The following is a 24,102-nucleotide window of genomic DNA, read 5'->3' as shown; positions in this document are numbered from 1 at the left end:
AATAAATTGTTATATTTGGCTATTCTAACAGACTTTGACTTTATTTTCATTAGAGTTAAAAGGAATAGTCAAGCATTAACTACTAAATGATGCACAGATATCATTGATAAACCTTTTCATTCCATGGAGTCAGATGAAACGAGTTAATACATAAGATTAAATGTGTTGCATTTAATTAAAATTCACTTTGCCATGGAAAAGACGGAACACGCGTGAGACCTTCACCACGAATCGAACTCCGCAAATGGGTCGATTTCGTGGCCCTTTTTAAATAACATTTTTTAGAAGGTGAGATGCTTGGTGTGTGACAAAGAGCTTGTTTATGGAAACAACACATCATCCATGCTAAGGCATTTCAGAACTTTACATGAGACTGCACAGCCCCAGAAAGCCGAATGAGTGTTCTCTAAGGCTGGTGAATTACTGTGTAAGAGGAGAAATAGACTCAGCCCCAACACTGTGAAACAGCTTTTATCTGTAAATAAAAATAATTAAAAACTTGATCACCTTTCTGTCATTCCTACAGTTACATAAGCACTGTCGCTGCCAAGTGTCATACATTTAAAAACAGATGATCCTATCAGACAATGTTCTTATTCATTATGTGTGTGTGAGTGTGTGTGTGTAGATTGAGAGATAGAGTAGGCATACATTAAATCTTATTGAATCATATAAGCTTAGTATATTTTATTGTCACACTTTAATGGGAAAATGAATTTATTAAATGAACAAATCAAACACAAACATGTAAGGTTTTTATTTGTATACATAACATTGAAACTCTGTAGTGTGTTGTGGTTGCTTCATCTGCCAGAGCTTCTGGCTGCTTTATTTTAAATAAGCACCAGATGGCGCTGTTCTCGACACTCTCGAATATTTGAATCTTTTCCCGGAACAGTCAGGGGAAAGCCTCATTGCTTCATGAAGCTTCATTTCCCCATCCCTACCCTCTAGTGTCATTGATATTAACTCACTTCATTATACAATTTACAGAGTTTACACACACTTTTCAGTTATGTATTAATCAATAATTAATGAATATCACTCCATAACATCTTCATAGTTTTAGAACATGTCAAACTTTGCCTGTCTGGGCAGAAGTCAGTAAAAAGAAAAAGATTCTTTGTAAATACTGGGTTTAAAAAAGGCTTTTATTGGCACAATACTTAAAAAACATTGCAAGTGTTTAGCGCAATTTTAGATAACACTAAATATTGGAAAAATACCAAAGTGTTTTGTTATGGGTGACATATATTACTACTGTACCTGTGACTTAAATTGAATTAACATTAGCATGTCAAGGTCAGTATGGAACATATAACACAAAACATTGGGATTAAGTACACTTGTTCTTGTTGAGGTTTTACTTTTAAAAAATGTGGCATACAATTTGATTTTTCTGCTGGGCTCATTGCAAGGATGTAAAGACTCCTGCATCGAGCTCAGCTTACACAAACATGTCTAGTCTGACAAGCTGAACAACTAAACATAACCGTAGAGAAATAAGAAAAGGTTTCCATAAAATGAACAAAGACACAAGCTATCTGTTAGCATCATCATTCTTCATATCAATGGCAGTTTCTCAGCTGGAACAGATTCAGAAGAGCAGAGACCAAATGTGGTCTTGGCAGTGGTGACAGATTAAAACACATTGGCAAGGTTGTGTAGATAAAGAAATAGAAATACCAACATGCTTAGAAATTATGGTCTTAAGGCACAGTGAATGCATGATAATGAAACTTTTGGTCCAAAAATCTAACATTAAAATATACAAATGTATATCAAAAATTGGGCAAAATTCCGTACAAAAACATATAAAAACTCTATAAAAAATGCAGAGTTTGTTATGCATGTTAATAAGTATAGACCATTTCACAAGATGTAAACAACACTGGTCCAGAAGCACTTCCTGTTTCAGTTTTTTAACACTACATAAAAGCTGGGATAAAATACAACCAACAGAACATTTAAAACTGAATCAAAAAGTTAAACAAACACCTTCAAGATGTTTTCTTTACATGTGAAATAAAGAAAACGGTTACAAACTGAAACAGGAAGTGTTTCTGGACCAGTGTTGTTTACATCTTGTGAAATGGTCTATACAACTCACAGTTAAAAGGTCAAATAAGGGAGGAAAGATTCCCGTAATAGAGTTGAGCTTGTATGAACATGTCTAACAGGTAAACATCTAACCGCAGAACAAGTTAGAGCAGGATGGCAGGTCATTGTACGATTCAACACTGAGCTGTGATTATTCACAAATATTTCAATGGCAATGGACCAATCAGAATCAAGTATTCTAGAGTAAAATGTATCAATGAATAAAGAATATTAATAGTCACTGAAAGTCTATTACATGGAATGTTAGAGCAAGCGAGAGAAAATCCTGATGCGGGAATACTGATCAAATCCTGATGAAACGGAGGCTCGGGATTTCATAACTCTCTGCAAGTCTACCCTTCACTTTCTCTAAAAATTGAGTTACTTGATAATTACATGGCAGTGTAATATTGGTCGCAGAAAATACTGAGAGAAATGTTTGAAGTAAAGTACTTGAATAAAATACTTAACATGGGCATACACCGAATATGTCACGTTACATTAACACCCGAGTATATGACGTGGTCTTCTCCATTAGCTTTCTGAAAGAAAACAAAACATAGGAATTAAAATGTGAAAAACAAAAAAACTTTGTTTGTGTGTGTATATACTGTATATCACACATACACTTTTTATAATTGATTAAGTTTTTAATTATAAGTTTATAGATCTGATAAATATATGTATATATATGAAGAGTTCAGATGCAAAAGCCTCTAAATGCCATTTGAAATTTTCTTCTTTAATGATGATTTTTATCAAACTTGTATATTTAAGTTCAGTAATTTCACTTAAATAACAATTAATAGGTAATTATCATTGTCATTTAAGTGAAATCACTGAACTTAAATATACAAGCTTGATAAAAATGATCATTCTAGAAGAAAATTTCAAATGGCACTTAGAGGCTTTTGCATCTGAACTCTTCATATATATATATATATATATATACATATATACTGTGTATATATATATATATATATATATGTGTGTGTATATATATATATATATATGTGTGTGTGTGTGTGTGTGTGTGTATATATATATATATATATATATAAACTAATAGTTTAGATGCAAAAGCCTCTAAGTGCCATTTGAAATTTTCTTCTAGAATGATCATTTGTATCAAGCTTGTATATTTAAGTTCAGTAAATTCACTTAAATGACAATTAATAACTCTTCATATATATATATATACAACAACAGTCAGTTAATGTTCTTTTAATCCTTCAATATAAAATAAGGTGGCCGAGAGAGCTCAACGTGCGCCAACTGAAACAAAAGGGTCCCACTTTATATTAAGTGGCTTTAAGTACCATGTACTTACATTGAAATTAATAATTTGATACAATGGACTTATTGTGTACGTACATGTTTTTACATTGTACTTATATTTAAAAAATACCAGCATGTAGTTACAGCCGTAATTAATTTATGTAATTACATCTGTAATTACACAGCTGACCCATCCCTTACACTTAAACCTACCCTTAAACCGACCCATACCACCACACCTGTCCCTAACCTTACCCGTATCCCACCTCAATAGCACCAAAAGTGATTTACAACACAACATGAGCACAATAAGTACATTGTACTTATTTTTAAATGTAAGTACATAGTACTTAACGCCACTTAATATAAAGTGGGACCCAGAAGGACGTTGAAAAATGCGCTTTTGTATTCGGTTGCATTATGAGTAGCTATTTCCAGCGTGTTTCTGTCCTTGGTTGCATTGTGTGAGTATTTGCAGCACATGTGTTGCAAAACCGATCTTTTCCTAATTTGCATTTGAGTTCTAAATGTTTTGTTTTCTTCAGTTTTTTATTAAGTTGTATTATTTTATTTTATTTTTTATTAAGATCTCTCATCCACTGTAATAAAAAATATAAAAATTCAAATTTGCCTCAAGGATTCAGCCGTTGCTGAATTAAAAAAAAAACTAAACAAACCAAAAAAAACAAAACAATTACAAGCACAGGACATGATAGCGGCAAAACATGATATTTTCCTAGATTGTCAAACAGACTTACTAATATGTTCTGCCATAACGGGATGCCTTCTGTCTTGCTTTTGGGATTTTTTGTCTAATTAACTTTATATATTTTTTCGTTGTTCAATGTTAATGACTGGTTGAGCTGCAAAAATGTCAACTGGCGGCTCCTAATGCTTTAATCTTGGTTTAGTGTAAACTGAAAACCTCCATCCTCCCTAAAGCATAGTGAGCCTGAGAGATGAGAGCACATGATAGTGTGTTGAATCGCAAGTTTGTCTGATATGGTCCTGTGACTTGAGGACGCTACTGTGTAAATTTGAAACCTTAGCATGAAAAGTGCAAGCAAAAACAGACATTAAGCAAAATTGAGCACTTTGAGCACTTCAAAAATTGAGCACAGAATAAAACAGATAACTTGTCTTAGGCCACATTTTGCGCGGATAAGGTACGAAGGCTAACATTAGCAGAGGTTGACACAGCAACAGCTCTGACACATAAGCACAAACAGCTTTTTTCTTAGCGCCTGTGATGAAAGCTGAGGTTTTAGTCAAACAGTGTCTTACCGTACTGTGAACACTGCGTGCACGAAATGTTGTTTCGGCATAAAGTACCTCTTCCGCACAAGACCGGACTGTTTAAATGATATTAATATTCATATTTTCAAACTACACAATAAGTCTGAAATTGTGTTTTAAAAACAGATATTGTGGCACATTTCAGTGAATGAACCCTGGATATTAATTTCTTTGAAAAAAAGTAATACTTGCCTGCTTGTGTTGCTGATTTACTCTTCCTTCTAAGACACATTACTGCCGCCACAACTACTAAAGCCAGAAACAAACTAATCAATATTCCCACCCGTTGTGACGACTGAACGCGTTCTGTAATGAACAAACAGAAAAAAAATAAATAATTATGAACGAGTTCTGTAATGTTTGCATCTCAGTTAATACGTCTCTGTTGGAAATCTGTGAAAGTAAATCTAAAATCACCAATTAAAATATCAATAATATCAGCACTGCTGTACCTGCACTCGTGTGACAGAGTTGCGTGATGTCCAGATGTGTGGTCTGGTTTCTGACAGGATTGTTGATCACACACCTGTAGGTGTTGTTATCCTGATATTCCACATCCAGAGGTAGAGAGAGACTGATGCTGAGATCAGACACACTGATGCTGGACAATACACTGATTCCTGCGTACCAGGAGAGAGTCACATCACTCACATTCACAGCTGAACACACCAGTGAACATCTGGACACTGATGAACGTTCAGATGATGATGATGATGAAGAGTCTGAAGAGTCTCTGGTGATGACAGGAGTCTGTAGAGGAGCTGGAAAACATGTAAATGGTTCAGGTCAGGAGCAGAATGTTCATTTAATAATCATCCTGATCCTAGGCAATCACAAAACATAAACATCTGTATATCTCCATCCCTCAATCCCCCTACACCAGCCCACTATCTAGACTGCTTGATCAAAACTTAATTTTACTCACCATAGACAGTAACACTGAAACTTTTGTATGTTATATTTTTGCTGAAGATCCCCAGTTTATAAAGTCCAGAGTCTGTGGTTCTGATGTTTCTGATGGTCAGAGATCCAGTTTGACTGTCCATCTGGAGTCTGTCTCCAAATGTCACATTACTGTCAAACATATCAATAATCTGCTTATAGATTTCAGCGATACGAATCTCTGAACGGTCATGTATATAAGCCCACAGTATCTGATCTCTTTGTACTTGAACATCAGTGTTTAGAGAGACAGAATCTCCCTCCGTCACTGACACTGACTTCACTTCATCTGTACCAGCGCCAAACACACCTGAAACACAAATATATAATGATTTTTTTATTTATAACTTTTTTTTTTGCAGAGAAACTTACATGGCAAAAACCTACGGCTTAGACACTTCACTAACTCAAACACACACCCAAAATAATATAACATTATAAAAATTATACGTTTGTTTATAATTTTAACAACGTTTCTTCTGGAACTGAACTACAGTCAGTTGTTTACTCTTCCACAGAGGCTGTTTTCCAGATGGTTTTGGGCAAGGCTGAACTCAAACATGTTGACACGAGCATGCCTTTTTTCTCCCTTAAGACTTTTTGTTGGAAAGTTTCCACTTTCGCAATTCCTCCTCCACCGTTACTATTGAAAATGCATTCATTTTGTGAATGGGGAGTGAAAACACATTTAATAAAAATTAAAACACTTACCACGGCAGAACCAAATCCACAGACAGAAGAAAAATGATTTTTGAATCATATTTCAAATTCCCTACATATCCGATTCACCCCAACAACAACAACAACAACAACAAAAAACTCCTCGTGATTAAGAGCTCGTTGGTCCAACAATGCGCATTCCTATCCGCTTTTCTCAAATCTGTAAAAGTCGAATAGCTAACTTCAAGTAATCCAACGTCTAAAATACCATTTCGAATACCCTAGGCCTACTACTAAAATCTGAATTCATTATCGTTTTAGCTTAGTTGAAGTTTAGTTTTCTTTCTGAAGGCGCCAAGGCGGGCTACACAAATGCGTTAAATTGAGGATGGGCAGCTGGAACAGATGCATATTCGTGACTCATCCGCCCCTTTAACATTCAACGTTTAACGATTTAAAAATGTTTTGCGGAAAATTAAATAGATAAAACGAAATACAGAACCCAAAACGCTGATTTCGGTTTCAGACTTCAGGATTATCAGGCCCGCCCCTTCAGGGTCTCCCAAATCTTCATTTCAGTTCTAGACTCTAGGCGTCTTTACAGAGGAAAATGGGCGCTCATCGACAGTCGACACAAACAGGATGGAGACTGTGAGTTGGGACTGTTATGAGAGTGTTATAGTGCAGATTTTTTGCATGATTATGTTACTTTGCTCTACTTGTGGTTTGTTTCTCTTCTATAGCTTTTCAACTTCTTCCTGTCATTTTCTAAAAAAAATAATAATTTCAGAGTAGCCTACATCAACAGCTCTATAACTAACAGCTGACTGTAAACATTTTCCTGCTTACATTTGTCTCTAATCAAAAAAATAGTTTTTATTATTTCCATATAACACAACTAGTAAATCACAGAGTCGGTTTACAGGTGTTTTTTTTTAATCTGAAAAGACAATGACATGTTGGCATTATGACAACGAATATGGTGTTTAACAGCTTAGCACATCCTGCTTTTAAATACAATATGAGATGTCAAATCAGTGTACAAAAGTTAGGCTGCGTAAACTTCATTGAATAGTTGATGTCATTTCACTTAGACACTAGTTCACACTAGAGATTCAAGAGATTTTCTGACACTTTGGGTTTTGGTTGGCCACCATTTCCTGTACAGCAATCTAGTTAAGTTGAAAATAAGTGTGTGTGGTGAATGTTTGTGCATGTGGGAATAATGCTGACCTCTCTTCCTGTGTGTAGCATTATTATTGGATATTCAAATGACATATTAAAAAGGATGTTCTTTTGAAAACCATCCATAATGTTCTTTGTCAGCAAATTCTGATTTACAAAAGCATCCGCACACATGCTTGTTGTATTGTAGGAAATATAATACAAATATTCAGAGTTTGTTCATTGTATTCAGTCTAATCTCAGTAGACTTATTGTTCTCACTGAAGGAAGCATAAGGTCAAGGTCAGCCATCATCCTCAATGCAGCCTTTCATGACTTACATGACTTTCAAGTTTGTGCAAGAGTTTCCTTCAGTTATATTTTCTCACTTCTAGCTTTTTCCTCTTCTTTTAATTCTCAGCTCAGTTCTTTGCATTTTTCGTAACGTGAAAACGTTTGTTCTGTTCAATATAGCCATTCATTTTTTTGTGTTTGTTGGTAAAAGTGAATCTGAACAGCTTGTTCTGTGTTAATGTATAGGCCTACATATGATGAATTATGTTGTTTTAACGTAATGCAACACATTTATTCTTTTATGTTGCAGGACTTCGCCTGCAGCCTCTCACCCACACACAGTGTTTCCAGCACTTTCCGCTCATATCTCCAATAATAGACACCCGTACATCTCACCAAAGACCACACACATCTCGTTCTGAGCGGAGCAGGTAATGTGTCAAGTGCATGAAGCTTCTCGCATTCGGACTGTGCATTAAACAAACGCTTGTGCAAGACTGCAAAATAGAAATACGTACCAAAATAAGAAGCATTTTGTTGTAATAATTCACTATAAAAGACTAACACTGAGAGAATATACATCCATTCAATCCTTTAGAAGACCATTTTTCTTTTATATTTATTGATTTAAACCATTTTCTGCAACACAAAAGCCTGTATTTATATGAGTTATGAATATTAAAGTGGTCAAATCATGAAAACACACTGTATATCACTTTAAAAACTTTCTCCTAAACCTATAAAATCAATTTATTAACTATAACATGCAATAAAAGGCTCAATTTGTGACAGAAATGAATCAGAAACCTGAATTGTCTTTTGTCATTAACAATTTTTTTTTACAGTAACGTATATTAATTTTTTTTTTATTGATTTGTAGATTATTATATTTTATTTTAAAACAAATGAAAGAAACCTTATTTTGAAGTGTTTTGCTTTATCTAAACTAATACTTTATGATTTATACTGGTGAGCACATGAATAACTTTATTTTTTTCCTTTAAATAAACATTTAAAAAGCTTTTTACATTGATGTTTTTATCTTGAAAATGAGTCTTGAATGTGAGCCAATGCCATATGCCTTATTCCTAAAGTTCAGATTTGAAAAGATAAACTTTTGATTTGTGTGTTTTATATTGGTGGATTTGACTTATGATAGACTAACTGGAACAAGCCACATCCTGTAAACACCCTCGAAAAAAGCATGTGACCAATGGCAGCATGACCAATTTACAAATCCACAAATCCATTACTTCTGCTTTAGAGGTTTATGATGGATGCATTAGATGTTTGATCTGGGATATTGAATCCAGGCTTTCATTAATCACAAGTATGTGTTTGCAAACCTACAGACCTTCAGGCAGCCGAGCGGAAACTGCGCTGATGTTTTGTTCAGCGTCTCAGCAATGAGGCGCTGTAGTTTTAAAACGGGTACAATGGGTCATCGATGGTGACATCTGCGATAGATCGTCTTCATATGGCCGAACAAAGAGAGGGTGTGAGTGCTATTCCAGTACAGTCACACAAAAGATCTGCTTTATGTAAAGTGAAACCAAAGAACAATTTTTGTGAAGGCATGATTGTATGGTTTACTGCTGGCTGTGAAAACAATGAGGGATATTAAAGTAAACCATACCTTATGTATTTTTTTATATGTCATTCATCATTGCAAAAAATCCACAGCGGCCCATTATAGAATAATCGGTATATGGTTTTAATTCTGTCTGTAGCCTCAGGTGGTGTTTGTACAAAGATGCTGGCTGAATTAAAATGAAAATTTAAGAGAAAAAGACCGACAATTTCTGACAAATATTCCTACTAAAATACGTGGCCATAATAATTGAACATTTTAAATACTAAATATAAGCCTACGTTTAAAACAAACAATGATTTTGATGGATCCTGAAGTTGATCCTAGTCAAAGGTGTTAAGTTAGTGTGTTTATTATTAAAATTTTTCACAAAATCAACACAGACAGCAACATAGTATCCCACATGTACCAGAGGTGGGCCGGTGTTCTGTCGATTTTTGCTGCCTTGTCGAAAAATGCTACCGTAGCGCGAATTGATCACAGAATGCCGATTAAAGTCGTATGAAATACAATTATAATACAATTCTAAGTTATGAGTAGCTACTGTATACTGTAGACTACTGTTTTTATTTTTAAAACGGTGTGAAAAGTAAAAATTATCATAAAATATTCATCTTTGACTTGTCAAAGTACACCTTTCCTCATAGTAACTGAAACTTTCAGTTATTCTTTTTCAGCTGGCTGACCGTACAAATATTCATATGGTAGTAAGCTTTTTTTAAAGGGAACTTATACATTAAAACAGGAAAATGTACCTTTTGTAAAAAATAAAAAAATAAATAAAAACTGTGAGTCTGCACATGCGCATAACCGGTAAGTAGCAAATCTAGATAGGTAGCATGAATCGTCTCAACACTACGTTGTTGTCTAGGAAACGCTAGTCGATTAAGGTATTTTTCTTCAGTGTTGATGTTTTTCAGTGAAAGATAATCCAAATCACTAGTTCTTGATTTCAGTTCCCAGATTTCCAGATTTCGGGTTACTTTGCCCGCCCTCTCTGCTCGAGTGATGAGTTCAGCTGAATAGTTAACGTATTCAGTGTGGATATATCAGTATTTAAGATATCTTTACTGTAGCTAAATGAGCATCAGGGAAAAATCAGCTCTTTCATAGACAAAAACCTAAAGATTGTGAGCTGGGACTGTGGTTTTCTGCTCTTCCTGAACTGCACATCTCCTTCCTGTAATTTTCGTCTCAGCGTGAAAAACAACTCTCTTTAGATTTTACAGCCCGATAACTGATCATCTGAATGTTTTTTTTATTTCCATAACATATATCACAGAATCCACTGGCGGGTGTTTTTGTGACGGTAAGGCTAAATAGATATAGATTATTTCAGCACAGCATTCATTTTTAAGCACAGAATCCCATTAGCATCTGATAAACATGTAAGCTGTACATTATTTCATTTCATTTCTATAACCACTCGTTCACACTATCTAGAGATCTTCTGACACTTTGGGTTCTGGAAGGCCACTATTTCCTGTTCAACAAAGAGACTGACATCTTCTTTTAATGTTTTTCATAACAGTAGTTTTCTTGAAGTTAATGTTCAAAGTGCGTCTAACACTTTATGAGTCCATCAAATCATGATTTACAAAATAAACTGCATACAGTGGACAAGGAACATACACTGTGGGAACTGTAGCTGAACTGTTTTGTATTCCGTTGCTTCTCAGTTGACGCTTTGTTCTCACCCATGGAAACTTGGCATTGAGAACACTACATTAGTTTCTAGTACCATTAGACCAAGGGTTCATTTGTACCCCATGCAGCGTTTCAGCACGTTTTGCACACCCTCTGCGTCTCAAACACGTGTGCAAACATGCACAGATTTTAAATGTTGTCTATATCACCCTCTAGTGGTGTCTGTCTCATATAAACTTGCAGTAGTTTATTATATTGTCTGAGATGCTGTAATGCTCACTGAACATCTCAAGCTGATGGAGTTTAATCAATAACATACACAGCGTTTTAAAATTTTATTGCGGACACTAATTTTAGGTGACGTACATTGAACGTAAACATAACCGGAAATAAGTGAGATACTATATATACTATATATATTTCCAAATGGAAGTGCGCCTCGAAGCTCAGTGCAAGTGGTCCATTAGGACACAGCCTTTTTTTTATAACATGCGTTGTTGCATTGCAGTGATGACATCCATCAGTCATCGAATGATGGATCGGATCGAATCGAATCGCATCGAATCTACTACTGATGAAGACGTTTGTATGGTATCCAAAAGCTAATTGGCAATTGGCATGGATAGGGAGCTGAGTGAAAATCAAAGTGAAGAAAGGATTATCACTCATACAGGGCTCAACAAGACATTAATGGTCATGTGTTTACTTTGCAATCAACCAATCTGTCCAACATGTGTTGATAGATTGACCATTTCACAAGATGTAAACAACATGGTCCAGAAGCACTTCCTGTTTCAGTTTTTTAACACTACATAAAACCTGGGATAAAATACAACCAACAGAACATTTAAAACTGAATCAAAAATGTAAACAAACATTTTTTCTTTACATGTAAAATAAAGAAAACAGTTACAAACTGAAACAGGAAGTGTTTCTGGACCAGTGTTGTTTACATCTTGTGAAATGGTCTAAGAAGCACTAGAAAAAATTAAACTAAACTTTTTGAAAGAAACAGGTCTGATGGAGCGAGTATAAAGGTTATTGCTAATTATATATTTTCTTCCCCTACATTCCGCCAAATCTTCTGATTAACACTCCCGTTCAATAGGTGGCGGTAAAGCACATAATAAGCTAGTTTGGTTTGCTAACAGCCATAGAAACAGACGAAGAAGAATCTTCTGACGAGGTAATTGCTGTTTATGGTGTCACGTATATTTATATAATTATAAACTGCACAATAACCCCTAAGAAGCCTTTTAAAAGAGTGATTTATGTATTTTTTCAATATGTGCGTCTTTTTTGGCATCTGTCGACGGAAATTAACATTTAGCAGGACACACTAGTGTGTGTTAAAATCAGGATGGCGTGTGTGTTTTCTTTGTTTGTGTTTTTCGATGTTTGTTGCGATAATAGGCTTTTATTGTTGCCGAATGTGACTGTGAACGCATGGAAGCGATCTTAAGCGCGGACACAATTTAATTTCGCTTACACTTACTTTTATGATCATTATGAGGTTTTATAATCATTGACGGTTCGTGCATACACAACAGTGCAATCCTGCTCTTATTTACCTATTTATGATCATCTTATACTTGATTCCATCTTTTTTTTATTTTTTATTTTTTTATTGCAGAACTTATACAAAAATACCAACACAGGGAAGTAAGGCAAGGTGTACAAACAAACAAACAATAGTACCTAACAGAAAATAAGCATCCTGGGTATGCATGCATACATCAAATTATGTAATACATAAAAAAAAAAAAAGAAAAGCATAATTTTAAGGCCAAGTCATGTCTTTGAATACATCGATTCCATCTTTTTGTTCATAATGGAGTGCGCGTCGCGTCACGTCACCCAAGGTCGCGCCAGCTACAAGATCTCTCGCTGATTTACTGACTCTGATTGACAGCTGGAGGGCAAAGCAGACAAAGATTTCTCACTACATCCATTTGTTTGTTTTACCTAGGCTATTTTATTTCCTTTTATTTACAGAATACTATTTCAACATATCATAGTAACATTTAATGATGAGGTCTTTGAATTTGCATCAGTGGGAACTGCAAAGAAAAAAAAAAACTTGTTCAGAGTCAGGCAAAGAACATCATTTAATTTTAATAATTTAAAAGAAATAGAAATTTTAATAGCCTATTAATCGTTTCTTGCCCCATGGGGTTTTATCAATTGGTTACTCTACAAACAACGATACGGCAAATCCAACACAACAAATTAAGGCAAGCAAAACAAAACACACTTGACTCTTTTGAAGTACAAAATAATTCTTAACAGCAATAAAACACTTAAAATAAGTGAATAAAAACAGCTAAATGACAAGTTGAATCACTTGGATTGTTATTTTAACTAGTATGTTTTCATAATTTCATTATTTGGTTGTTCTTATGACTGTACTGCACATACGAGAATACGAGAATGAAAATGCATAAAAATTGTGTAAATTGATAGTCTCACAGGCAAAATTTAAACATGTAGAATATATTGGTTTTAATAATACAAACAATAACAAACCTACCTTTTTGAAAGATGGATACACACAATTTAAATGCTTAAAATTAAGTCGACTGACAGTCTAGAGCGTCAAAGTGCGCATCCCTGACACATTTATTAATACGAATGATAAGCCTTCCGTATTTTAGTGCAAATCTATAGCATTTTACGCAAAACAAAGAAATTGTAGGCCTACTTTATTTTATCTAATAATGTAAAATGCTGTTGGTGTGTGTAAACCAATCACAGACCTGTGTGTGAACCAGTCACTGACCAAAAACATAAAATGATGTCAGATGTCCTAGGAATGAAAAAAAAAGGGGAGGGGTTTCGAAACAATTCCAGGTGTGATTCCTAAATTGTTTGCTGACGCAATCTTTCATACATGGTCTTTGGACGCGCACATTTGGAGAAATGCTTATTTGTACTTGGCAATTGATTATTTTCAAAGACGAATATGGCGCGACGAAGACTCACTGCCGACTCCAAGCAAGTTGCTGAACTGTTTTTTGACGACAGCGATGAGAGCGAGAACGGATCTGAGAGCGAGAACGGATCTGATCCAGATTGGTTTGATTCGAGTGAAGAGGATCAATTCTTGGACGTAATTTATCCAGTTGAGGAGTAAGTAGTTATGAATGCAATATTGCTGCTAATATATTGTCTAATATATATGCCTTGGCTATTGTATCGTTTTTCTTAGTAAAATTATTTTATTTACGCATCCCAGAAATAACGGAGCAGTAATAAAATATTGTGTGCCATAAAATAATGTGCACATTTTGTCCGTGTGTAGTCCATCTTCATTTATAAGCTATTTTGTTTACTTGGCTTTTTTGTCTATTTTATTGTAACGTTTTTTATGGAAATTTTATTTTAGTTTTTCAGAAATAATGGTGCAGTAAGCCTTATCTAACTGTACGTTCACACCGCCGCCAACTTGAGCTTCCAAAGTGGCCGGAAGTCATTCATTTTCAACAGAAGCTGGCTTTTCTCAGCTGCAAAGAGCGTCAAATCCATCAGCGTTGCGTTTTGGCAGTTTTGAGCGTTTTCGAGCTTCAATCAGAAAGTTGAAACAAGCTAAACTTTATGGTAATGAGCTGTGACGCGGTTCAGCGGCAAAACGCCAGCAACCAATCGGAATATAGACGTCCTTCACGCTGGCTGATTCCGGAGAAATACACAATGTAAACTTTCGTTCCTACCAAAACATTAGTTCCGAGTTAATGGAAGAGAAGCTAATAATCGCCATTGCTGGGTTTCCTACTGGTTTCGTATCATTTATGACAGGACGTTGTTTGCTTATTTGGACCGCATGAGCGCAACTTTTATTTGAAATATTTACGAACGCTCGTTTTAAAGCGGGAATGCAATTAATTTGCTCACGGTGACACCGATTTGGCCGCAAATAATAATAATAATAATAAAAGCTAACTATTTTTTTCCCGACCAAATGTGACCAAAGCGGTTATAAAAATGCTGTCATTATAAAAGTTTTCTTTATGTATTGCTTGTTTTTTTCTGTTTATAACATTTCATGTTGACACTTCTATTCTCCCTGCAACGTCAAAACGTCAACAAGCTTCCCCGTACTTTTTTACGGCGGCGGTGGTGTGAACGTACAGTAAGGCCTGTACTATTTGTCTACATGGGTTTGGTTTAGACATTGTATTTACTCTGTGCATATAACACTATGATGAAGGCTCAAGTAATCATTTTTTTGTAGTTAGAAGTCCTATGACTTGGATGAAAAAAATGCACACATGATGATGAATAGCTAATCTTTATTTCATTATAAAAAAATGTAGTACAACTTTTGAAATGTGTGAATCTAAACTAATGACAAAATCTGTGTGTTTTAGTCTAAATCAGGAAACCACAGAGCAGCCGAGTACACCAGCTGAATCGGGGACCCCGACCGCTAGTTCACACAGCACCGCTTCTACTCCTCGTGCAGCCCACAAATCTAAGTTTCCTCGTGCAGCCCACAAATCTAAGTCTCCTCGTGCAGCCCACAAATCTAAGTCTCCTCGTGCAGCCCACAGATCTAGGTCTCCTCGTGCAGCCCGCAGATCCTTTTTTCCTCCTCAACCCGGCTCCTCCAGCTCTGCCACGGGGTCACCAAGATCGCCTGCGACCACTCCCTTGAAGTTGCATCGTAGCGGAAGGAGGCCCTCTGAGTCAAAGAGTCGGTTTGGCTCCCCAGTACGCAAATCACGTTCATCTTTCAGAAGTCCAGCAACACCAAACCAGCTGGATCAAGTATGGAAGACTGAAAAGGATCCTGATGTGGCCCCCGTTCCCCATAGGTTTTGCCCCAAACGGCAACCTGGAGTGCAATTGGACACCTCTGTAGAGCAAAGCCCCCTCTGCCTTTTCAAGCACTTTTTCAGTGCTCAATCAATCAGGACGTTGTGTGCCAACACAAACAAGCTGGCCGAGAGAAACATTGCTAATGGGAAAAGGTACAAGTGGACCACCATCAACCCTGCAGAGATGTTGAAATACATCGGCTTGGTTTTGTTCATGGGAGTTCTAAAGCTCCCGGCCATAAGTGACTATTGGAAGAGAAAAAACATTTTTTCTGTGAATTTTCCGAACACGGTCATGTCAAGGGATCGGTTCCGCGCCATATCTTGGAATATCCATATGAGTGACCCGGAGGAAGATGTTGTGAATGACAGAAAGAGGCACACTCAGCCAGATGAGTATGACACACTCTTTCGTTTGAAGCCATTGATGGCTGAGATAAAGACCGCCTGTCAGTCTGCCTACCATCCCAGGAAGCAGGTTTCCATCGATGAGAGGATGGTGGCCACCAAGGCAAGAACTGAGATGACCCAGTACATGAAAGCGAAACCTACCAAATGGGGGATAAAGCTGTTTGTGCTGGCAGACGCCAGTAATGGCTATACCTGTGACTTCAACATATACACAGGTAAAAGCAGGTTGATCTCTGGGCTAGGGCTCCCGTTTGACTCTGTGGTGGAATTGATGAGGCCATCTTTCTTAGGCAGTGGTTATCACCTCTACTGTGATAATTTTTACACCAGCCCAAAACTCTTCAGACACTTGCTGTCCCTCCATTTTGGAGCCTGTGGTACCATACGTGAGGGGAGGAAGGACGCTCCGAATACAAAAATAAACCAACTGACTGTGAAATCCCCTAGAGGAGCTCTCAGGTGGATAAGAGAAGATGACCTTCTCTTCACCAGGTGGATGGACAACAGGGAGGTGGCAATGTGCAGCAGTGTCCATGTTGCTTATGATGGGGACACTGTCAAGAGGAACCAGAAAAAGAGGGATGGATCCTGGGAGGAGATAAACATACCAGTACCAAAACCGATTGTTGATTACAACATGTACATGGGGGGAGTGGACCTATCAGACCAGCTGATACAGTACTACTCGGCTCACCACACGACCAGAAGATGGTACCGAACCATGTTTTTTCATTTTATTGACATTGCTGTGACCAATGGCTTTATAATATACAGAGAACTTCAAAAGCTGAGGAACACCCCAGCCAACCAGCTCATCACCCACAGGGCCTACGTGGAGCAGCTCGTGGCCGAGCTGTGTGGCGTCACGGTCGGCACCGTGCCTGTGCAGAGGAGAACCGGACATACACCTGTGCCTATCTCAATTCCTGTTGCAAGGCTGAGGTGTGAGAAATGCAAGGCGGATGGGCTCCCAAGAAAAGACACCTCGTGGAAATGCAATGAGTGTGATGTGCCGCTCTGCCTCCAGCCGGAGCGCAACTGCTTTCATATGTGGCACAACATGTGAGAAAAGAACGACTGGTGAAAAGCAAATAAAGATTTTGTTCCCTTTTATATTTTCTTATTTCTGTGTTTTTCAAAAAAAAAGAAGAAAAAAAAGAAAAAAGGAACATATGGTGACTACAGTCAAAGAAAAGTAATAGTTATATTTTTTCACCCAATTTTTTTTGAAGTTCTAGAGCCTTTGAGGAAAAAATATTTGTTGTAAAATCTGTTGTTTTTCTGCATAATAAAAACCAAAAAAAGGAACTTCTGTTTTTGTGTTTCTTGGTGATGCATCACATCAGAATTAGTGATGTAAATTATCGATTAATTCATTAATTAACATAAAAAGCAAAATATTGCTTATATACTGAATAGAATTGCATGTTATATTGCTCAATTGATGTTCTAACAGTAACAGTTGGGATACGGTACAGATAATGGCATTTATCTAGTTCAACTAAATGTTAAATGTCCCGTATGTTTGATTTCAGAGCGCCGTAGCGCATTCGTGTAGCGCTACCGGTCACGTAGCCCTCAAACCGCATTCACTTTATAGCCCTTAATCCTGTAATTGTGGACAGAGGACTCAGGTGTGATCCTAATTTTAATTTATTATAAATGTAATGTTATCACTGTCTTCGATAAAGTTTTGTCTATCCATTTATGGTGTTTTTTTTATTTTGGGGGTATTTTTGAAATTTTTTTTACTTAAAGTACCATATTTTTAATGTAAATTATGCTAATTGTTATTGGAATTATATTTTAATGTACTTAAAAAAAATGAAAAAACAAACCATAAGTTCTTAGAGCTAAACCTAAAGATGAAGTGACTTTGCCGTCACCTGGTGTCTTATTTTGGCTTATTTTAGAATGCTCTAAATTACAGTTTTTCCCATTCATTTCTATGGGTGCCCATTTTTGAGCCAAATACAAGATTAAGGAGGTTTTTTTTTTTTTTTCACCCACTTAAGATTGTAGAAATGAGTAAAAAAACATGTGTGTGTGTTCAGGAGGCAAACTTAGGAAAAGTAGCCAAGTCTTGTACCGCTCAGATCAAGGGAAGTATTTTTAAAAAATAAATCAAAACTATTTTGCCCACATTTGTCCAGAATACGGTTTTAGGATTTACTGTACCTCTCTCGCTCTCTCACGGAACACCGATTAGCCTAGCTAATAAGGAGAGCTAAGTTATTGTGGGAATACAGCTGGATCTTCGAGGTTAGCACGCTTTTCCAGGTTAGGGTCTCTCGTGTGAGAATCTCGTGTCACGTTCACAATCTTTAATTTAGCCGACAATTCATTTAATTTAATCGAGTGAACTCTTGTCGACAATTAATCAATAATCGATTAACCGTTTACATTCCAATTTAGAACACATATAAATGTCTCAAGAAGTGTATTGACAATGTATCTATAGAATCCAAAAATATGACTCACTTCACTCTGCTATGAAAATTGAACATTCCAGAAGCCAAAATATCAATATAGTGCCAGGCCAGCTTAAAACCCCTTAGACCTTGAAGGGTTAAAATGATCTGCTCTTCCTTCTACACAGGAATACCCCTCAACAATTCACCGATAAATGCTGGAATATTCCCATCAGTCTACAAGTGACGAAGAGGAACACCGAGAACATGAGTGATCCAGATCCCTGCAGAATAAAAGATGAAGATACTGAAGAACAAAGAGGTTTGTGTTTATTCTTGATTCTTCATTAATGATGCTGAAGATCATTAAGGTCATGCATCTTCAAAGCAGGTCATCAGATATAATGGACGTAGTTAGAAAATTCGCAAGAGCGCTGAAATAACATCAACACATAATATAGAAGGTCCTTTCCAAAGAATTAGTGTAAAATGAAATTTTCTTTATTTTAGTGTCAAGAAATGGTCATTGTAGAGAGGTTTGAAAAACATTCATATTGATTGTTCAAATAAGTGGGTCAGATTACATATAAAAGCGGTTTAATTTAAATCATTTCATAATCATATTACTTAAAAAGTGTAACCATTTTCAACCACTCTTTGTGGCTAATTAGCATTTTTCTAATTTATTTCTATAACGCTTTTCACAAAACATTTTTTCAAAGCAGCTTTACAGAAAGTGCATTTCATAAATGTACATAGAAAAAAACAGTTAGTCAATCATGTATTAATTTAGGGCATAACATATCGCCGGCGTTGAGTCGTCTCTTCACAGGCATTTAGTCATCTCATCGTATATTCACGGATCTTAACGGGTTAAAAAAATATTGTGGCTCTTCCAAATTTTACATTTTTATAATGGCAGCTTACAAAATGTATTAAGCCGGAAGTAGCGTAGTGCGACATGGCGTAGCGTATATATCAGCAATATGTCGCAAAAGTTGCGCTTTACACGTAGGCCTAAGTGGAATCTGTATGTTTTTTGGGCTGGAAGCTAGTTATTTTCCTTTATAAAGTTTTAAATATTAATTTTACTTAATCTCATTACTTTGCTTCAGAAGGCCTTTATACGCACAACCGGCGCTGCGTCATAGAATGTCTCTGAATAGGTTCACGCCCACTTTTGGAGGAAAACAAACTAGCCTCCCCATAAGGGTTGGGTATCGAGAATCGAGTATCGATTGGTATCGAGTCGAGTAAAACCTTTTCGTTTTTCCCGGAATCGTTCAAAAGTTAAAATTTCAATTCCTAGTTTCGATATTCACAGTCCGCCGAGCGGAAGAAGAACCGCTGAACAACACCAACGAAGAAGCGTCTACCGGAAGTGTTGGCATAACCGCGCGAGTCGAACATGAGTAGCTTACGTCGGCGGTCCAAAGTGTGGCTTCACTTTTCTAAAAATTAACGAAATCTCGGCAAAATGCAAAATTTGTGACAAGTATTTGTGACAGAAGGAGTATTTCCTTCAGAAAGACCGTTGGTTAGCAAGGTTAGCTAAACTTTTTTGACCCGGCCTCTTAAAAGAATCGAAATCGAGAATCGTTAGGAACCGGAATCGAAACAAGGAATCGGAATCGGAATCAGAATCGTTCAAATTCAAACGATACCCAACCCTACTCCCCATAGACTTCAATACAAAATAATGGCAAAAACCAACGTCCGTACACAGCCGACAGGCGTAAATGACTTAAGAAATCACTTATATAAAACATTTTAAGTAATTATATGTCCACCCTGCCTGATAAAGAGCCTGAAAGATACATACACAAACTTTATTTAGCCAATTTAAACAGCGTCAAATTAGGGTAACAACCCCACCCAGTGGCCAGAGGTGTCTTACCCGGACATGTATTTGTACCTCATCGAGTCACCAGGTAAGCCAGTGAATGATTTTATTTCGTTTTGTAAAGTAAAAAACCTTAATGTATATATTATGAATTCATGATGATGATGCTGGTAGCCTGGGCTGGGCTACTTGATAACGGGCTTAAAAAAATGTATCTTTCACGCACTATGGCAGGCAGGGTGGACATGTAATTACTTGACATGGTGTATATAAGTTATTTACGCATGTCGGCTGTGTACGGACGTTGGTTTTTGCTGTAATGTTGTATTGAAGTCTATGGGGAATCTAGTTTGTTTCCCCCAAAAGGGGGCGGGGACTAAATTGACAGTTAAGTTCCCGGATGTGCCGGTTGTGCGTATTAACCCCCTGTTGCTGTGTGAAGTATCTTTAATTTTTTACCATTCCAAATTGAATTTATTTTAAAACATTACACTCATAGCATTATTTAAAAGGATAGTTCACTTTGAAATTAATGTTTGGTATGTTTTAGCTTACCTCAAGGGCATCCAAGATGTATGTGTCTTTGTTTCCGCAGTACTTTCAATTTTGATATTTTTATGTCAAACCGTTGTTCGATCAGTCATATAATGGAGGTCTATGGTCACCACCTCAAAGAGCATGCACAGAGAAGTCCAAATTAAACATGATTTTATGACTCGTAAATGTAAGCACACACTGATGGCCTAAGACACGAAATGAGCAGTTTGTGTGAGAAAACGAACAGTATTTATATTGTTTTTACCTCTTGTAATCACAGTCAACGTCCAAGTACTCCGAGGGCAAGGGCGCTTCAGTCTGTGCAAGGACTGGAAATGATCTATCTAAAGGGAGTATTCGTTTAATGGAAATTATACTAGGAAAAATGTTTTGCATCTTTTCACCTGATTTCACCCCTGCTAAGTTTGCATTCCTGATACTTCTATCATATCAGTGATCACATGTGTTCTTTTCCTTCATATTTCTATTTTTAATTGTATGATTGACTTAAAATCAAACCTGTTTTACATCAATTTCAGACCTGATGGAAGAATCCGAGAAGAGTGAAAAATTTACTGAAGAGAAGGAGAAACATGTCCACACACCGAAAATAAGTGCCACGCAATCTTCCACCTGCTCTCAGTGTGGAAAGAGTTTCTCATGCAAACAAAATCTGAATAATCACATGAGAATTCACACCGGAGAGAAGCCGTTCACATGTGATCAGTGTGGGAACAGTTTCACGCGAAAAGGATCTCTTGAAGGACACATGAAAATCCACACCGGAGAGAAGCCGCACACATGTGATCAGTGCGGGAAGAGTTTCAGACATTCAAGCACTCTTAAATCACATCTGCGTTCTCACTCTGGAGAAAGACCGTATAACTGTGATCAGTGCGGGAAATTGTTCTTAAGGGCAGAATCCCTCAAGAGCCACCTGAAAGTTCATTCAAAGGAGAGGCCTCATGTTTGTTCTTTTTGTGGAAAGAGTTTCAGTCGGCTGAACGCTTTTAAATTACACCTGAAAAGACACAGCGGTGTGAAGAATCACATATGCTTCGAATGTGGGAAATCCTTTATTAGAGACGCTGAACTGAAACAGCACCAGAAAACTCACACTGGAGAAAAACCTTACAAGTGTTCACACTGCGACAAGAGATTCAGTCAGGCAGGACACATGAAAATACACGAGAGGATCCACACCGGAGAGAAACCGCACTCGTGTGATCTGTGCGGGAAGAGCTTTGCACATTTAAACTCTCTTAAATTACATCTGCTTTCTCATGCCGGAGAAAGAAATTACAGCTGCGATCAGTGTAAGAAGACATTTGTTAGGGCAGATTGTCTGAAGAATCACCGGAAAGTTCATAGAAAGGAGAAGCCTCACGTGTGTTCTTTGTGTGGAAAGAGTTTTGATACACATGAGGAAAGTCACAGCGGTGTGAAGAATCATATGTGCTTTGATTGTGTGAAGACCATTATTACAGATAATGAACTGAAACTGCACCAGAGAATAAACTCTGAAGAGAAACCTTACAAGTGGTCAGCATCTTTAAATATACATGAGAGGAGCCACACCGAAGAAAGACTTTATCATTGTGGGAAGAGTTTTAGTAGATTAGCTTTTCTACTCAGTCATCCAGAAAACAAACACTTTTAAGACGTGTATATCTTTATTTGAACTTATTCTTCATCCTTGTGATTAGAAACATCTAATCACTTGACCACTTCAGACATATTTACCAAATGAAGATGTGGGATATACTGTAATGATGGGGAAATATTTTATTTTATTATTCCTAATGCTTTCCAACAACGTTGTATATATTATCATTTGTTCATGTGAAGTATTTCATTCTAAAAGAGGTATATTCAAATAATCAATATACTTGCACTTGCACATATTTGTTTTTGGTTAATACTAATTTATAAATACACTTTTGTCTGTTGTAAAATCACATTAGTTATTAATAACTATGCTATATGTAGATATAATTATATGTAGAAAGTTATATAAAAATAATCATGATCTTTAGTGTTAGTTTTGGGGCTCCTGGAACATGGTTGGGGATTGGGAATCTATTGTCTATTGTGAAATCAATGTACAAATGTACAAAATACAAATGTCTATTGTAAAATCACTTTAGTTATTAAATATAATTATTCAATTTAATATTGATGTGATGTACATATAACTATGTTATATACATATAATTTTATGTAGAAATTCATTTAAAAATAATCATGGTCTTTAGTGTTAGTTTTGGGGCTCCAGGAACATGGTTGGGAATCCTTGATTTAGCCTGCAGTAAAAAAAAAAAAAAAAAACTACACTCCTAGTCACTTGAGAACATACATCATTGTGGCATATATGGACTTATTTTACTAATTGAATCTTTGCTAGTTATTAAACTGTCTTTATGGAAAACAGCTAAAAGGGCCATTTTTAGTCCTAGTCCACCTCTGCTTTTATTCCTGAATATAAAATAAGTAATTTAATAATTTTAATTATGAAAGCTAATGTATTTTGAGGCTTTGCATCTTTTTAATTTCTCGATATAGCTTTTATATAACTAATAAATTATTTCACCGCACACATGACTGAATGTCTGTCTACATCATTTAATATCACAATCCAAAATTAATTTGTTCTAACAAACAGCGCGACGCAGAGTGGAAACTATCCCGTTATTTTTGTTTCATAAATGAGTTCCTGTTTTATATGATAATTGTGGACAATATTTGGCGCATTTTTGATACCAGTGATGACGTCACTGTTTACGCCGTCAGTCAGGATCGAGTGATCTGAGGTGAGTCTAGCAGTTCACGGTGCAGCCAGCCGCGTCTATTTTTCTAACTGTAAAGTATAAAATTACCTAAAACAGCCTTTAAAGGGAAGGTTTATGTATTGTTTTCATCGGGTACATCTTTAGTTGTGCGTCTTTACTTGCGTTTGCCGACGGAAATGAACATTTAGTTGTCAACGATGGTGTGTGGTAAATTCATTAAGACGAGCGATTTTGTGTTTTCTTTGTTCGTGTGTCGATGTTTGGAACACTAATGTTATATAACGTTACTGAATGTCACCAATATCAAGGTATTGTCAAAGTA

The 24,102-nt window shown here is 36.4% G+C and overlaps 2 protein-coding genes across 10 annotated transcripts in view; one reads left to right on the top strand and one right to left on the bottom strand.

Annotated features, from left to right (window-relative positions):
* The window catches only part of LOC120492897 (piggyBac transposable element-derived protein 4), a 95,562-nt gene extending 71,970 nt beyond the window's left edge, over positions 1-23,592 (top strand). For 2 of the 8 annotated variants that reach the window (XM_039691211.2, XM_089120660.1), the window contains 3 exons: positions 8,045-8,165; positions 18,800-18,933; positions 21,531-23,592. In XM_039691211.2, coding sequence (XP_039547145.2) covers positions 18,879-18,933; positions 21,531-22,651 — 1,176 coding nt within the window. In that variant the 5' untranslated portion in view covers positions 8,045-8,165; positions 18,800-18,878 and the 3' untranslated portion in view covers positions 22,652-23,592. Of the gene's footprint in view, positions 1-6,719; positions 6,928-8,044; positions 8,166-8,629; positions 9,233-11,981; positions 12,159-13,928; positions 14,102-15,339; positions 17,921-18,799; positions 18,934-21,530 lie in introns of those variants that run through there. The other 6 variants (XM_089120658.1, XM_089120661.1, XM_089120659.1 and 3 more) reach the window with 6 other exon arrangements.
* On the bottom strand, positions 1,134-6,540 carry LOC120492915 (SLAM family member 5). Of its 2 annotated transcripts, XM_089121303.1 has the most exons (6): positions 6,328-6,540; positions 5,600-5,926; positions 5,127-5,435; positions 4,867-4,980; positions 4,663-4,730; positions 1,134-2,642 (listed from the first exon to the last, which is right to left on the bottom strand). In XM_089121303.1, the coding sequence occupies exons 1-6, from the start codon at positions 6,374-6,376 to the stop codon at positions 2,592-2,594; spliced, it is 918 nt and encodes a 305-aa protein (XP_088977429.1). In that variant the 5' UTR covers positions 6,377-6,540; the 3' UTR covers positions 1,134-2,591. The 2 variants fall into 2 exon arrangements, with proteins under 2 accessions (XP_088977429.1, XP_088977439.1); XM_089121313.1 differs by lacking the exon at positions 4,663-4,730 and having other exon boundaries at positions 1,134-2,638; positions 4,863-4,980; positions 6,328-6,394.
* Positions 23,593-24,102: the final 510 nt, after the last annotated feature.

Source organism: Pimephales promelas, chromosome 2, assembly GCF_988280905.1.
Source record: "Pimephales promelas chromosome 2, fPimPro1.hap1.1, whole genome shotgun sequence".
Lineage (NCBI taxonomy): Eukaryota > Metazoa > Chordata > Actinopteri > Cypriniformes > Leuciscidae > Pimephales > Pimephales promelas.
This window is presented reverse-complemented; position numbering and strand designations above follow the sequence as displayed.